Consider the following 16,194-nt stretch of genomic DNA (forward strand, 5'->3'; position numbering starts at 1 on the left):
CATATGCCTCTGTCGAAAGCCATCCATTGTCGCCTGGTTTGACAAGGAGGCAGCAGAGAATTCGCATTAGCCGTGTTTTTGGCCATCAAGTGGTATTTCAGACTGGATATGCTACGTTGATAATTCAGTTCACACTGACAATACACACAGATAACTTTGGTCTTGTCAGTCGACCCATCTGGCAACTTTTTGAAACTAAACTTTCCATTCAGAATCTTGTTCGCATCCATTTCGGTGTTTCGCGCTTGACATCCACACAAACTGGTAGCCTACTCTTTTACAAGCAGGCAAGACCAAACAAGTGCGTGGGGCGTGCCTATTGTTTTGTTTCTGGTTTACAATCGGATCCTGTAGTTTTTCTTATGTTACTAGCAGTGGCCACAGCTTATAAAAAGCTACAAGTTCACTAGGTCACAAAGAGCGTTAATCTTGCAAAAAAAAAGAAAAAAAATGACGCCGTTAAAGTGTATTTGCATTAATGCGTTAATGCGATATTTTTGACAGCACTATATATATATATATATATATATATATATTAGGGCTGTCAGTTTAACGCGTTAATTAGATTAATTAATTACACTGCAAATTAACGCGCTATAAAAATTAACGCAATTAATCATGAGTGGCAAGTCAATGCGCAAGCATTTTAAATTTGGCCGTTTGAGTGACCCGTATAGGCTGCAGTGGCAGGTCGCATCCTACCTGCGTCACTAGTCAAAAGCAGGGTGACAACAGACATGGATGCGACACTGGAGAGCGAGGCAAGCCTACTTGGACCTTTGAACGGCAAGTTTATTTATAAAAAGAACAAAGACGGGACTATTAACAAGAACGCAGTGATTTGTACCTTGTGTAAAAAAGAATTTTCCTATCACCGTAGCAGCTCCAGCCTGAATTATCATTTAAACTCTAAACATGTAGTTGCTGCTAGTGCCACTACTGCGACCGTGAGCTCACTCCGCCAACCCACACTTGCTGAGTTAGGAAAATGAATGAGCAAAGCCACGACAGAAAAACTGACAAACTCAATCGCAAAGTGGGTTGCTGCTGATTGCAGGCCGATTTCAATCATGGAAGACGAGGGCCTAAAAGAGGCGTTTCAGATAACGTCATCTGACTCTAATTTCCATCTACTGTCGAGAACTACAGCGATGAAAAGAATTCACCAGCTGTAATGTGAATGTCAATGAATTGTAATGTCTTTGTTTGGGGACCTTTAGCAGATATGAGATTAAAATGCGATTAATTAGATTAATTAATTACAAATCCTGTAATTAATTAGATTAATTTTTTAATCGCCTGACAGCACTAATATATATATATATATTACCCGGCTCTAGGCCATGACAAAACAAAGGGAAAGGACGGGAGGTATCAAAAGTAACATAGAATATTTATTAAATTAAAGGCAAACTTAAATAACTTCCAGGATGAGGTGTGTGAGTCAGTGGCATCGGTGGTGTAAATGTGGGTGCGTGGAAAGATGGTGTGGTGCGGGTGTTGTGTGGTAAACTAATACTAAAGCAACATAATAAAAGATGATGACACTAGCCAGTGTTGAGGGAAGAGAAGAGACTGGAGGCTCAGCACAGGTTGGACATTTATCCTCCTCCAAAGCACCGGGCCCAGGTGCTTCAGATTAATGGCTCCACCCTCCACTCATGATCCTCAGGTAGAGACTGTGGGCTCTATTTTTGACTTCGCCGCCGGCGCAGCGCAGGCTGAGCTGCTGGCGCAGTGGTATTTTTGAGTGGCGCAGGCAGGCGCAAGGCGCATTTGGAATTTTGGTAAACCGAGGCGTACAGAGGTGCGCCAGGAAGGGCGTTGTGGCGGGGGGAGGTGTCGGCATAATGAGCCCGCGCATTTGAATTTTCAACCGTTTCGGTCTGCGCTGGCGGTGTAAAAGTGCGCTGAAAGCTCGCCACCTCAGACCTGGTGAACTCTGTGCCCCAGCGGCGCAAGCGGAGTCGTGCGCTCACGTTACCAACACCTCACAGTCAGGTTTCCACAGTGTCTGGCATTTCACTGCGATCAATTATTACCAACAGCCGCAGTTCAATGCAACTATCTGAGTCAGCACATACAGTCAGACCTAAATTTGTATATTTTGATCGGTATCTCATCTGACCACATCGAAAGCGCGTTCGGCACGCGTAATGGTCACTCAACCTGACTGAATGTAACCAGGTGAAACAGGGATGTCTGGTGATCTGTGACTCAAATTGCCTGGTGACAAACGTGTATGCCACTTTCCCTGGGTCGGCACATGACTCGTTCATCCGGCGAATTCTAGCATCCCTACAGTCTTTCAGGGGGACACCCCTCTGGATGGGTGGCTGCTAGGTGATAACGGCTATCCACTGAAAACGTGATGACGCCATATATCACACCGTCAACAAGACGGCAGCGTGGTTTTAACGGTGTTTTCAGCAGTGCTCGGTCAGTCATCGAACGCACACTGCGATCAATAATTAGCAACAGCGACGATTCAATGCAACTGTCTGAGTCAGCACATACAGTCAGACCTATATTTTGATCAGCATCTCATCTGACGACATCGCAAGCGCATTCGGCACGCGTAATGGTCACTCACCCTGACCGAATGTACACAGGTGAAACAGGGATGCGAACTAATCAATTAACATCGCTGTGCCAACCAGAAACAGCCGTGGCATCCTACAGAGCATATATACTGCATCTATCTCAGAGCACTCGAGAGACAGAGACAGACACATGGAAAAACGTAAGTGATGATCGTTGTCCGCTATTACCCACGTCATTTCATTGCAAATACAAATGTTATCATAGTAATGCTTAACGTTATCTACAAAGATGGAGTACATCATTGCTTTGAGGAGGATGATGATGAGGAGGAGGATTTACCATCTAAGGACCTCATATTTAGACATCAGAATCAGAATCAGACAAAAATATACCACAAAATATAGAACAGAATATAAAACAGAATATATATATATATATATATATATATATATATATATATATATATATATATATATACTGAGAAAAGATAAACAGTATATACAAAAGGGTGTGCAAAGTAATACAAACGGATGTCAGGAGACATGAGTGACGTCAGTCTCCTGGAAACTTGCCATGCGCCTCGCCAGCGGTGTTCTTAAAGGTGAGGCGAGGAGCTGCTGTGATTGGTGAAGATTTGACTCGGCTGTGCCAAACCCACTCCACGCCTTCTCCCCTCCCTCTTTCCGAGTTGCGCCGCTGGGTGGAACTGAAATGAGAAGGAGGAGGAGATGAACCGGCGGCGCAGCTCACAAAAATACCAAAGTCTGCGCCGCCACGCCCCATTGGCGCAGCGGATCTGACTCTGCGCCGCACCTGCGCCGCGCCGGTGGCGGACTCGAAAATAGAGCCCAGAAAGTAAGTGACAATCCCATGTCCACAATCATACGCCCACAGGGTCGTCACACCTCCCCCCATAAAGACGGTGTCCCTGAGGGGAACACTGGCTACTCAGGACCACCACTAATGAAAGCCAAATATGCCCAAAAATAAGCTAAACTCAACAAAAAGAAAAAACACCAAACCCAAAAAGAACACTCAGCATGACCTTAGAGTCCACACCGACAATCCGCTCCACATGCGGGGCACGTGACAAGGCATCCGCCACCACATTGGCTGCCCCTTTAATATGGTGGATGTCAAGGTCATACCCTTGAAAGAACAGTGACCATCTCACCAGCCTCTGATTAGGGCACTTAAGGGATCTGAGGAAAGTGAGAGGGTTATGGTCTGTATAGACAGGTGCCCCACCAATATAAACTTCAAAGTGTTGAAGCACCCAGATCAACGCAAGGGCCTCCTTTTCGATGAGTAATTAGCCTGATGATGGTTAAATTTGCGGGAGAAGAAGCTAACTGGCCCCACACCCCCACGGTCATCACCCTGCAACAGCACGACCCCTGCTCCCACCTGACTAGCGTCCACCTGGAGTTCAAACAGCCTGTTTGACAAAGGCTTGCTGACACTCGGCGACCACACAAAATTAAGCCCGGCCTTCAACAGCTCAGTCAGTGGGAAGACGACAGTGGAAAAGTTCTTACAGAAACTCCGATAATAACCCACCAGACCATGGAATCAATACAGCTCCTTTTTTGTCGAAGGCAGTGGATACCTCTCCACTGCAGCAACCTTGGCCTGCACCGGCACAACCTTGTCCTGCCCCACTACACGGCCCAAGTAAGTGACAGTAGTGCGCGCAAACTCGCACTTTGCCAAGTTAACTGTGAGGCACACCGCGGCCAGCAGGTCGAAGAGGGCACGGATACGCTGGAGATGGGAATGCTAGGTCTCATTACAAATAACCACATCATCCAGGTACACCGTGTAGCCCTCCAACCCCGACATGACATGTTCATTAGCCACTGGAATGTGGCAGGAGCGTTCCTCAAACCAAATGGCATTACAGTGTAAGAATACAGACCCGACGGAGTAATAAAGGCAGATAAAGGCTTGAACGAGGCACGTCGGTTCTGGGGTCTGGTGTGCAGCACTTTGACATAAATAATCTTAGGTTGGTACTGCAGTTCAATGAGAAAGACCCGGACTCTTTTTTCGTCTTGTGTGAGCGCCTCTCCAAGACGAGGGGCTGGTCCGATGCGGACTGCGTGCTGCTGCTCCAGTGTGTGCTCACAGGCTGTCTAAAAATAAAATCGGTGGTGCTGAAGATGTACGAGCTCATGCCTGAGGCATATCGTCAGCATTTCTTTTGTGGAGTTGGCCAGGGATCTTACATCTCACTTTAAACGCTGGATAGCTGCGCTTGAGGTGACAACTTTCGATGATATGTGTGACTTGGTTGTGCTGGAGCAATTTAAGAACGTTCTTCCCAGTTGTATTGCTACATACATTAATGAGAGAAATGTTACCACTGCTGCCTTTGTCTACTGGCTCTGGCACCTGACACTTACTTGAAAAAAATGGATACTGTATATCACTGTGCTTTACATTTTATGACTGGTTGTGGCAATCTTGTCCACCACTGCACTTTGTACGCAACGGCAAACTGTCCATCCTTGTCCACAGATTCTCTCAATGGATGTTTTTTATATATAAAAACCTTCTCGGGCTGGTTCCCACGTATTTGTGTTCTTATATGTGTAGAGATTCTAGTCGGTACAGCCAGCTCACAGGACATCCTCTGCATGTTGGTTCCTAGAGCCTACACAGATCTTGGTAAAAAAGCCTTCAGATATGGTGCTCCCGGTCATGGAATGACTTGCAGAAGGATCTGAGGCTACCTGAACTGATCACTTTGAGGGAATTTTAAAGGACAGAGCCAGTTCTATTGGGCAATGTAATTGTTTCTAAATTGTTTTACTGCTGAAATGTTTTTGACCTGTCGTGTGCTCTTGTATCAACAACAGAAAGTACTTACAACAGTAAGTTGTACTTACAACAGTAAGTTCTTTCTGTTTCTATAGTGTGTGATTGCTTTTGTTGTTGTATGTATTGTTGTAACTTTGTCTTCGCTGCCCTCTTGGTCAGGTCACGCTTGAAAAAGAGATTTTAATCTCAATGAGTTTTTTACCTGGTTAAATAAAGGATATTGATTGATTGAAGTCATTAAACCTGCTCCCCTGCAGCCTATTCCGACTGTGAGCGAGCCATTTGAACATGTCATCATTGACTGTGTTGGTCTGTTGCCACCGTCTAAATCTGGCTGTAAGTATTTGTTGACAGTAATGTGTCAAAGTACGAGATATCCTGCTGCGTATCCCCTGCATTCGATAACAACAAAAGCTGTAGTTAAGCCACTGACTCAGTTTATTTCTGTTTTCAGCATCCTAAAAATTATCCAGAGTGACCTTCACGTCACATAACTTCACGTCTCACCTGTTCAGCCAGGTGTTAAAGCAGTTGCGGGTAAAACACAGCCAATCCCCAGCCTATCACGCACAAAGCCAGGGCGCTTTGGAGCGGTTCCATTAAACTCTGAAGTCTCTCCTCCGTGCGTATTGTACCGAGCTGGATCGAGACTGGGAAGAGGGACTGCCTTGGCTGATGTTGGCTGCAAGGGAGGCCGTGCAGGAGAGCACGTTTTATATATATATATATATATATATATATATATATATCCCCGGGCGGGGCCTTTCTGTGTGAAGTTTGCATGTTCTTCCCGTGCATGCGTGGCTTCTCTCCGGGTACTTCGGCTTCCTCCCACAGATCAAAAACAAGCGCATTAGGTTGACTGGTGACTCTAAATTGCCCCTAGGTGTGAGTGTGAGTGTGAATGGTTATTTGTCATGTGTGTTGCCCTGCAATCGACTGGCGACCGGTTCAGGGTGTACCCCACCTCTCACCCATTGAAGCTGGGATAGACTCCAGCCCCCCTGCAACCCTGGAAGGGATAGGCAGTATAGAAAATGGATGGATATATATATATCCGGGGATCAAACCGGCAACCTTCTTGCTGTGAGGCACACGCACACGCACTACCTGCTTGCGCCACCATGCCGCCACATATATATATATATATCACATACATAGACATACTTATTTAATGTATATCACACACATAAACATACTTATTTAAACCCAGTCTTTGATCTTAATCTAACCAAGCATTTTTGGTGCCTTCACCATGCTTGTTGTTGCCCACACTCTTGTAGAACTGGCCCATCCAAAAGGACATTATTTTCTTAATATTCATTTTTAGTTATAAAAGCAACATTTAAATATACTATAGAGAATAAAGATTTGTTAAAAATAGTTTCTAAAAAGGAAAAGATAACTTTTCTTAGGGTACACTGGCCCAGTCCAGACCTATAAGTCTGTGCACAAGTTTTTCTACAGCAGATGATGATAGTCATGAAAAATTGTTTGAAAAATCTATCATTTTGTAGGTTACAGCTAAATTAATTCATTGTTACGGCACAACAGGCAAACATTTCTAATCTTGTTAGTGTCTAATGTTAGTGTCACTAGCGTCCTTAATTTCCTGCGCCTCGGCATGACAGGTGTCTGTGTCTTCACCACCATCTCTGCATGTTAGCGAAAATCAAGCTAACACAAGTGCGGGCTCCACACAGGACCTGGGTTTTGTTGGCAGGATAGAAGGGGCTATGACTTTCACTGGTGAAAGTCAAGTCAAAATCTCAAGGATGTATGTCCATTCCCCATCTGTTCCCCTACTGCCAGTGCTGCCTCATTGACTCCAGTGGACCTGTCTGCAATGGATGAACCGCCAACACAGCCAAAACTCAAACTTAACCCTGTCTCAGTTTTAGGACATGAGGCCAGGTGGTTCTTGTCACATTGGTATGATTAGTATGCATTTTTAGAGCAAGGATTCTGTATTTTGTCAAATGTGTCTGCATTTTGGTGAGAGAAGCAGGGAAGAGAAGTTTGTGGACAGAGGGATTTGAAACACATGAGCAGGACTTTTTCTAAACATGAAGCATCAGAGGTCACCAGATAGCTGTGGAGAAATACAGTAACTACAGAGACTGCAACAAGTCTGACCATGGCACAATCATCCATTAGCTTGTCAACACAGGGAGCTGAGAATGTTAGATAAGAGTAAATCTGACCAAAGCAAGCAAATTTGACATGCTTGTAAAGTCTGTCGACTCAACAATCTGGAGAGCATAGAAACAGCCTCCACATATTCTGGGTGCCTCAACACATCTTCAGCCATATCATCAATACAGCACTTTACTGTATTATCAGACAAAGAAGTGACACTAAAGTGTCTAGCTGCTTCCTCATCAATCACCCCAACCATCTCTGCCTAAAATCAAACCCCACCAATGGTGTGTGGCTTCCCAGTTTTTATGATCAGCTTTGCTCTCAATGCCATGTGGATTCAGTTGCTTCTGTGGCTCAGATATTCTCCCTCAGCTTGCTTTTAAAAAATTCTCGAGGCTTGGATGAATATTGTCCATGTTTAGTTCCTAGATGGCGGCACAACTTGCAGGTTTTCAGGGCCTCATAGAATAACATAATTTAAATCCCATGGCTGTGTTTTATTAGTTCTGATGACTTTTTTTTAAAAAAAATGTAAATATTGAATCGTATTTTGTGGTTATATCAATCCTGATTACAAAATTGAAAAAGTTATTTATTTGCTGTAAATGACCTCTTGCAGCCCACCAGTAGTACCTTCATAGCCCACCATGGCCCAGACATTGTGAATCACTGTAGTGCAGTATTCTTTGGTTTAGTCCAAGGTCTAGTACTTTTACTTTTCATCTCAAGCCTCCTTTTCCTTCCCATGTATGGCATCACCAATGTTACTCTTTCATGGCTGTGTATATGAAGACCTCCCAACCACCCCATACCCCCGTTATATTCTCACAAAGGCAGTGGCGATTCCCTGTCTAGTAGTTGTAGTAATAGTAGTTGTCCTTGGGAAATTCTACAACTCATCAGTGGGATCTATTGTATGCTCCTCTTGTCCTTGTTTCCTTTCCTGATTGTTCATTCACCTTTTTGACATACCTGCTTTATCAAAAAGATCATCTACCAGTTCCCTGGTCTTTATCTTCTGCGACAGTAACCAACACTTGTTTCCCTACTTACAATGCTAGTCTTAACTCTGATCTTGATCTAACCTTAACGACCTGTTTTCACCTGGTATTGATATGTGATCTGTGTCTGGATTAAAGCAATCTGTATAGATACACAGAACACATCAGATCAGATTGAACAGACTACATGTTGAATGACCAGATTGCATCTCTGCCTTGTCCTGCTCTCTCAAGCTGTCTGTCAAATAGGTACAGATGATCTACTCTGTTGCAAAGGAACAACTAGACCCTTTCCAGCAGCATCACTTAGTGAGCTTTCACATCAAAAACAATCCCATGTTGAGCAAGGATCTGTGATGGTGGGGGCATGTTGCATTGGCTACCAGTGAGGTATGAAATGAAATATGATCCAGGGAGGCCAGTTTGAGTAACAGATGTATGAGTTCCAGGGTTTATCAGACCTCCAAAACACTACACTGCACAACTGTTTGGAAGTTCAGTTCAGAGACAGGATTTTTGAGCACCGGAAACTTATGACAATGGCATTTGCTGCGTTTAATCTGTCAACACTACAATGGCATGCTGGACAATACAAATAGGTGTTCTTGTGACAGAGTAATCTACAAGGAATGCACACTTATACTAAACTTGTAATATACGTAAACTCGATTTACCACAGCAGCATCTTGCAGAGTAATGTGACATTACAATCCTGCAAAAAAATTTTTGCCTGACAACCCTGCAGTTTTTTGCTGGAGCCATTTGTATTGGCATCCCTGCTGTGTTGTCAGACTGGCCTTATTCAAATGAATGCTGAGGCTGCATTTTTTTCCTGCAGAGTTGAAGTCGGTTTGAATGCACTTTGACCTGCAAGTCACCATGTTTGTTGACAGCTCTGCCAGTTGTGCCTACCTAATGTGCATACTGAAATTCAGTCAGATGTAATTATTGAGACACAGATCAAATGTTCATATAAGAGGAAAATGGGGTCTTAGCCGAACTGTCAGCCCAAGGTATTCCCTTAAAGCCCCATTGCAAGATGATCTCTTTGGAAATGTTACAGAGAGACACCTTGAAATGTTCTTTCTGGATTACTGTTGCTGCCTCAACTGCCATATAAGGAATCTCAGATACATAACCACAAACCATATGCCCTTACATTTGCAATATTTAAAGTTTTCTTCTGGGTCAATGGAGTTTGATCTATCTAATCTAACATGTCTCAGCTGCGTTTTAAAGTCTTGACTTCTTTGGTCAGCTTAAAGCTGAAAACTCAAAGCCGATGTAATGAAGTACTGCATCACTGCCACACTGCTTTGACAAAGAAGTGCTAAAGCAATGGCCCAGGTAACATCAAAACTTAAAAAAAAAAACCCTTAAAAAAAAAAAGATTTTAGTTTACATTATTTTTGTGTGTCATTACAGATCAGTGAAATTACATGTTGATAAAACATGGTCTGGATGCCTTCAAAGTGTTTACTGATTCTTTAGAACTTTAGAGTTAAGCCAAAATATCATCATCTCTGATCTAATGAAATAAATTAGATCTTTTGGTCCAAATCAGTTATTATGGTAGATGAAGACAACTTGTTTGGACAAAATGGTCAGAGTTATGCTTTAAGAAACCAGCTAACTGCTTGTATAGAGAGAGCTGAAAGAGAGAGTTTGTGCAGTGGAATGATTGCAAAGTTTTCTTGGCCACCTGAGTAAGATGCTGCTTATTCCTTTCTCACCCCCTCCTCCCCCACCATCCTTCCAATGGTAGCTTGTTTAGGGCCCCATCCAACACAGTTTCATCGGTAACAGTACACAAACAAGTGGGCGGGGCCAAAAGGTTTTGGAATGGTAAGTGTGGGCAAGCAAGCCATTCTGCCAGCATTTCCTCTCTCTCTTCCTCTCTCTTTGGAACGTTTGCAACGCTAAAACTCACGTGACATTTCTTTTGAATTGTGGTGAAGTTGATGCTGTATATTGACATACATATTTTCTTGCGTGTCGGCGTGCGTGTCCATTCACTAAGTGTTCTCCTGAAGCTGCGTGTGCGAGCGATACTGACTGAGATATGAATTTGTTTGCACATCTATCTGAGATTGTTGAAAACCCATTCATTAATTTATTTTATTTTATAAGACAATGCACTCTATTTTAATTTACCCTGTTGCTGTTGTTTGAATTTGGAATGATTTGATTGGTTGATTGACTGACTTGGTTGGTTAATTTGAGTACATCTATTTTCTTTGGTTGTTTTTGATCTTAATGATTATTCTTGCAATGAATTAGAGAGGCTGTTGTCTGAGTGTGGATGCTTTGTGTTGCTTTCGTGTCAAAAGTTCTTCTCCCGAATTAAGGTTGACTTGATGTTGCATAATGCTCCCAACATATTCTCTTCTCCCTTTTACCCAATGACGTTTTGTTTGTGCTTTTTCTCCTCCTCCTTCTCCCCACCGCATGCACCTATACATTTAAAAACATAATTTTGCCAAGTGCACCTCTTGTTTCTTTACTTTTGTCTGTATGTTGCTGAAATGTCACTATAATTGGGGAGAGCATGCTTGATAATGTCATAAGATAGAAAATATGAAAATGACAAAGAAAACTAATTTGTTTTGGATGTGTCTTTAAGTGTTTCTGAATGCAATTTTGAAAAAACACAAACTACTTGGGTGTTTGCCATGATGCAGTGTGATGCTTTCTTTGTTTATTACATCAGGAAAGTATGCATGCAGATTTAAGTAAGTATAGCATTTACTACCAACATGTAAGTCTCGTAACTCATGGACCTCTCTTTATCTGCTGTAGGTCAACAATGCAACAGCCCGAGTAATGACTAATAAGAAGACTGTCAACCCATATGCAAATGGTAAGGCCACACACATGTTAACATTGCATAAAAAAATAACTCAAAAATGTAATCTTTCATCGTCTTTCCATCATTTTTTCCAACCGCTTTAAATTTAGATTTTTATTTTAATTTTTTTTTTGACACTGGCCAACCTAACATTTAGGTGAAAACAGATCTCAACAAAGTGATCTAAATTAATTACAAATTCAAACTAAAAAAATATAGTATATAAAGTTTCCACCCCACACACAGCAATGATCACTGTTGCAGCCAATGGATTTTAGAAGTCAAATAAGTAGTTAAAGGGATATCATTTGTGTGTAATCAACCTGTATCTGGAAGGTCCAATTTTCAGTTTCAAAGTTGCAGTCACTTTTGTGCCCCAAGAAAGTGATTGAAGAGTGATGGATACAAGAACATTTCCAAGTGACTGAACATTTCCTAAATCAATTAATTTAATCATTAAGAAATGTAAAGAGTATGACACAGCTGTAAATCTGCCAAGAACAGGCCATCGTCAAAAACTGAGCGATCGGGCAACTAAATGCACTTTGTTGCATTTAGTTGTGTGTTTTATCTATCCTCTTACTCGTACTACTTCTACACTTTGTATCGCAACTGCTGCACAGCAATTTCCCTCGGGATAAATAAAGCTTCTTGAATCTTGAATCTTGAATCTTGAAGAGTCTATTGAGGGAAAACATCAAGAAGCCTGTGACAATTCTGAAGGAGTTCAAAGCTTCGGAGGGTCAGATTGCAAAAAAGCCACTCTTTTAAAAGCCTGTCATAACATCACAGCTACTGTACAGTTTAAAGAGGGTACAAGGGAGGCTCTGAAGTCAGCTGGAGGAAGATTCAATAGTCTGATGACAGCAACATTGCGTTATTTCATCAGACCAAACTCTGTTTTAAGTGCTAGTCAAACACAGCTAAATACAATTAAATCCTGACGCATTTTGCGAGACACCTGCGAGTAGCGAGAATATTAGTTTTCCACCAGACAATTATGCCAAGCATTAAGCCAAAGTTAGATGTGAATATCTTAACAACACTGTTAATGTTCTGGAGTGGCAGAGTGAGACTCCAGAGCTATTGAGAATTTGTGGCTGAATGTGAAAAAAGCTGTTCAGTTATGATGCAACCTGATAGACCTAAGCAGTTTTATGTCCAGATGTGCAAAGCTGACAAAGACCTATCCACTACCAAGGCTGTAAGGCTGTAATTGCACCAAAGGTGCATCTATTAAATACTATTAATTATGACTGACATTATTAATTACTGACATTATCATTTTGCATCTCCCTCGGAAATAAAACCTGGAAATTTCAAAGGTGATGAAGAAGCAGGAAGAAGAAGTGTTTGGATGCATTATGGACAAAAACAGCTTCCAACTGCTGGTATCAGGCCTATTTGACACCCAGTCAAACATAGACCACAGTAAACCATGGATGTTACATCTGTGACATCACACAGAGGTGTCTGAAAGGATATTTGAAAACCTGAATCTGAATTTACTGTAGCCTGATTCAAACCCTTTGAATCACAATTTACATCAGTTCACGTCACATCTCCTACTGTCCTACAATTCTTCCTACAGCAAGGCACCATGAAACACAAACGTAAAACATGAAAAATAAACAGTAAAGACACATTAAAACAATTGAAGACTTTAAAAATGCTGTACTGTCACCATAAATAAAAGATGTGTGATGAGCACAATTGAAGCTACAACGCGAAGAATTAAGAAAAGAAAATTAAAAAAGCTAAGTCTGTGTGAATAGCCAAGAGGCAGTTTATATAAAGTCGGATTTAAGAGCAATTGTTGCACATGTGATGAATGAACACATGAACCTGTTACACTTAATTTTGAGAAACCTGTGTGTCAGACCAAAAGAGAGGATGTCAGATACCTTAAAGACAGGATGCTCTGGAATTCATATGATGGATTTTGTTTTAAATGGGATTTGTTAGCTGTTTTTTCTTGACTGAAAATGATACAGGTGTCTCCCAGAAGATAATAAGACAATGTACAAGAGGCATCATTGTGGAAAAAAATATTTCTCAGCTTTTATTTATGTTTGAAAAAAATTTGCATGTCCAAAATTATTCAAACCCTTTGCAAACTGTCACAGTCTATGGAAAAATCCAAAGTTCCATACCAGTCCAAATAGTCCAAGCTGTTCTAAAGCATCCTAATTACCCTGATTCATTGGGAACAGCTGTTTTAATCAACTTAGCAGGAGAAAAACAGCAGCTCTCTCCAGTTGGTTTGTGGGCAGTCATGGCTAAGAAAAAAGGAGCTCACTGAGGACCTTCAGCTGCGCATTGTGGCTGCTCACAAGTCAGGAAAGGGCTATAAGGCCATATCTAAATGTTTTCAGGTTCCAGTGGCTACAGTGCAAAGTATTATTAAAAAATACAAGGCATTCCGCACTGTGGAAAATCTCAGAGGATGTGGTTGGAAGCCAAAAGTGACACCTGTGCTGGCCAGAATCCAAGGATCATCACCAAGGCCATCCTGGTGAATCTGGGCTCTGTTGGTGGCAACATTTCAAGACAGACAGTCCAACGGACATTGCACACTGCTGGCTTCCACGGACGCAGACCAAGGAGGATGCCACTTCTCAAGATAAGGCACACAAAAGCCCACTTGTCATCTGGACAAAGAAGAAGACTTCTGGTCTTCTGTTTTATGGTCAGATGAAACAAAAATTAAATTGTTTGGTCACAATGATGTAGCCTTCATTTGGCGTAATAAAGAAGAAGCCTTCAACCCTAAGAACACCATCCCCACTGTCAAACATGGTGGTGGGAACCTAACACTTTGGGGGTGTTTTTCATCCAATGGACCAGGGAACCTAATAACAGTAAATGGGACCATGAAAAAAGAGCAATACATCAATTCTCACCAACAACATCAGGCAGTCTGCAGAGAAACTTGGCCTTGGTCACCAGTGGACATTTCAGCCAACAGCAACCCAAAACACACAGCTAAAGTGGTGAAGAAATGGTTAGCGGACAAAATTAACATTTTGTAGTCCTGACTTGAATCCAATTAAGAATCTGTGGAGGGAGCTAAAGATCAGGGTGATGGCAAGGAGACCCTCCAACCTCAAAGAGTTGTAGCTCATCGCTAAAGATGAATGGGCAAATATACCAGTGGAGACATGCAGAAAGCGGGTCAGCAATTACAGGAAGCGTTTGATGTAATAGCTAATAAATGTTTTTCTATTGATTATTGAGAAGGGTATGAATAATTTTGGACATGCCACTTTTTGTTCATATGCAAATAAAAGCTGAGAACTATTTTTTCCACAATGATGCCTCTTGTACATCATCTTATTATCTTCTGGGAGACGCCCGTGTTGTTTCCAATCAAGAAAAAACTTGCTGGTTGAATAAAAGTAACTTTAAGTCAAAATTTTTCAGGGGTATGAATAATTTTGGGCTTGACTGTAAATGCCAGTCAACATTAAAAACAATTTGTACTTGGTATAAAAAAGCAACCTTTGTTTGCATTTTGCTTTAGTGTTTGCATCACATCATCACAGCCTACATCTCAGATTTTTCAGGTTATTTAAACCTGGTGTTGTGTTTATTGATGACCATTGCCCTCATTAAAAAAAAAACAAAAAAAAAAAACCTGAGCCACTTTGGCTACAAAAACCACACGCCAACATTTTTGCTGAGTCATCAAGACAAAAACTCCTAAGCCTGTTATTTTTGTTTATAAACTATATGCAAGTGGTCCTGCCAGGTTGTCAGTTTTGTCACTGTCATAACTGGCTTGACGTTGACTGAGGAGTTACCTGTGATGACCAATGACAGCACTGTCCTCTACATATTCCATTCATGCAGCTAATTTGCATTGACTAATATATTAAGGTGGGAAATGTATGGTGCCCAGATTGAAGGTTTTATATTGGTGGTGTGCTTCCTCTATGGCTACTACAAAATTCACATTTATGGTTTTAAGTGAAGTATATCAACAGCTATTGGATCGATTCCCATGACATTTGATTATGTTTCAACGAGACTAAAAGTCGATGCTGTGTGACTGTTGGTAAAACAGTGCTTAAAACAAAATGCGCAGACCACTGCTGTATCAAAAGATATGTTCTACTTACCTTACCTTTCCCCTGGCAGCACAAAATGTTCATATTGAACATTTTGTGCTGCCAGGGAAAAGGTTGTTGTTTGTCTTGAAAATTTACTCCAGGTAAGTCTTTGAGCTTATATACAGGGCATATAAACCAAACACAATAAAACACTGTTGCCTGTTCTGTCTCTTTCTCTTCATCTGTCTTGTTTCAGGCTGGAAGCTAAATCCAGTGGTCAGCGCTGTCTACAGCCCAGAATTCTATGCAGGTAGGAGGACATGCCCTTCTCCATCTGTCACCATCTCCTTTGTCGTTATCTCCCTCCTCCTCATTGTTCTTCAGTTTCTTCGACATCTTCATTTTCTCCTCACCCAACCCCACCCCCCCTTCATTTTAACCTTCCTCACCTATCCCTTTCCCTGTTCCTTCCAAGCAACATGCAATGAGGCAAACTCTGTTTATACCCTGAGAACTATGCTGAGTCACACAAATACAAGAATAGACTGTTATCTCTATTGCAAAACAAACACACATTCTACAACTCCCATTGTGACACATAAGCCATCTTCGATCATCATAGTCATCCCAGCTTTCCCCACCTCAAACTCGTAACCACAGCCCCCCCCCCCCCCCCCCCCCCCCAACCCAGTCATTAACCATGGCCATTAAGGTGAAAAATACCTGGATTTTGTGATAAGAGGAAAAGAGACAGATAGTGACGAGAGTGGCACAGAGAGGAGAA

At 41.9% G+C, this 16,194-nt stretch overlaps 1 protein-coding gene across 7 annotated transcripts in view; it reads left to right on the forward strand.

The window, feature by feature from the left end:
• The window catches only part of rbfox1 (RNA binding fox-1 homolog 1), a 205,712-nt gene that overhangs the window by 138,005 nt on the left and 51,513 nt on the right, over nt 1-16,194 (forward strand). For all 7 annotated transcript variants that reach the window (XM_070981949.1, XM_070981955.1, XM_070981951.1 and 4 more), the window contains exons 6-7: nt 11,310-11,370; nt 15,667-15,720. In XM_070981949.1, the coding sequence (XP_070838050.1) occupies nt 11,310-11,370; nt 15,667-15,720 (115 nt within the window). The remainder of the gene's footprint in view (nt 1-11,309; nt 11,371-15,666; nt 15,721-16,194) is intronic.

Source organism: Chaetodon trifascialis, chromosome 15 (genome assembly GCF_039877785.1).
Source record: "Chaetodon trifascialis isolate fChaTrf1 chromosome 15, fChaTrf1.hap1, whole genome shotgun sequence".
NCBI lineage: Eukaryota > Metazoa > Chordata > Actinopteri > Chaetodontiformes > Chaetodontidae > Chaetodon > Chaetodon trifascialis.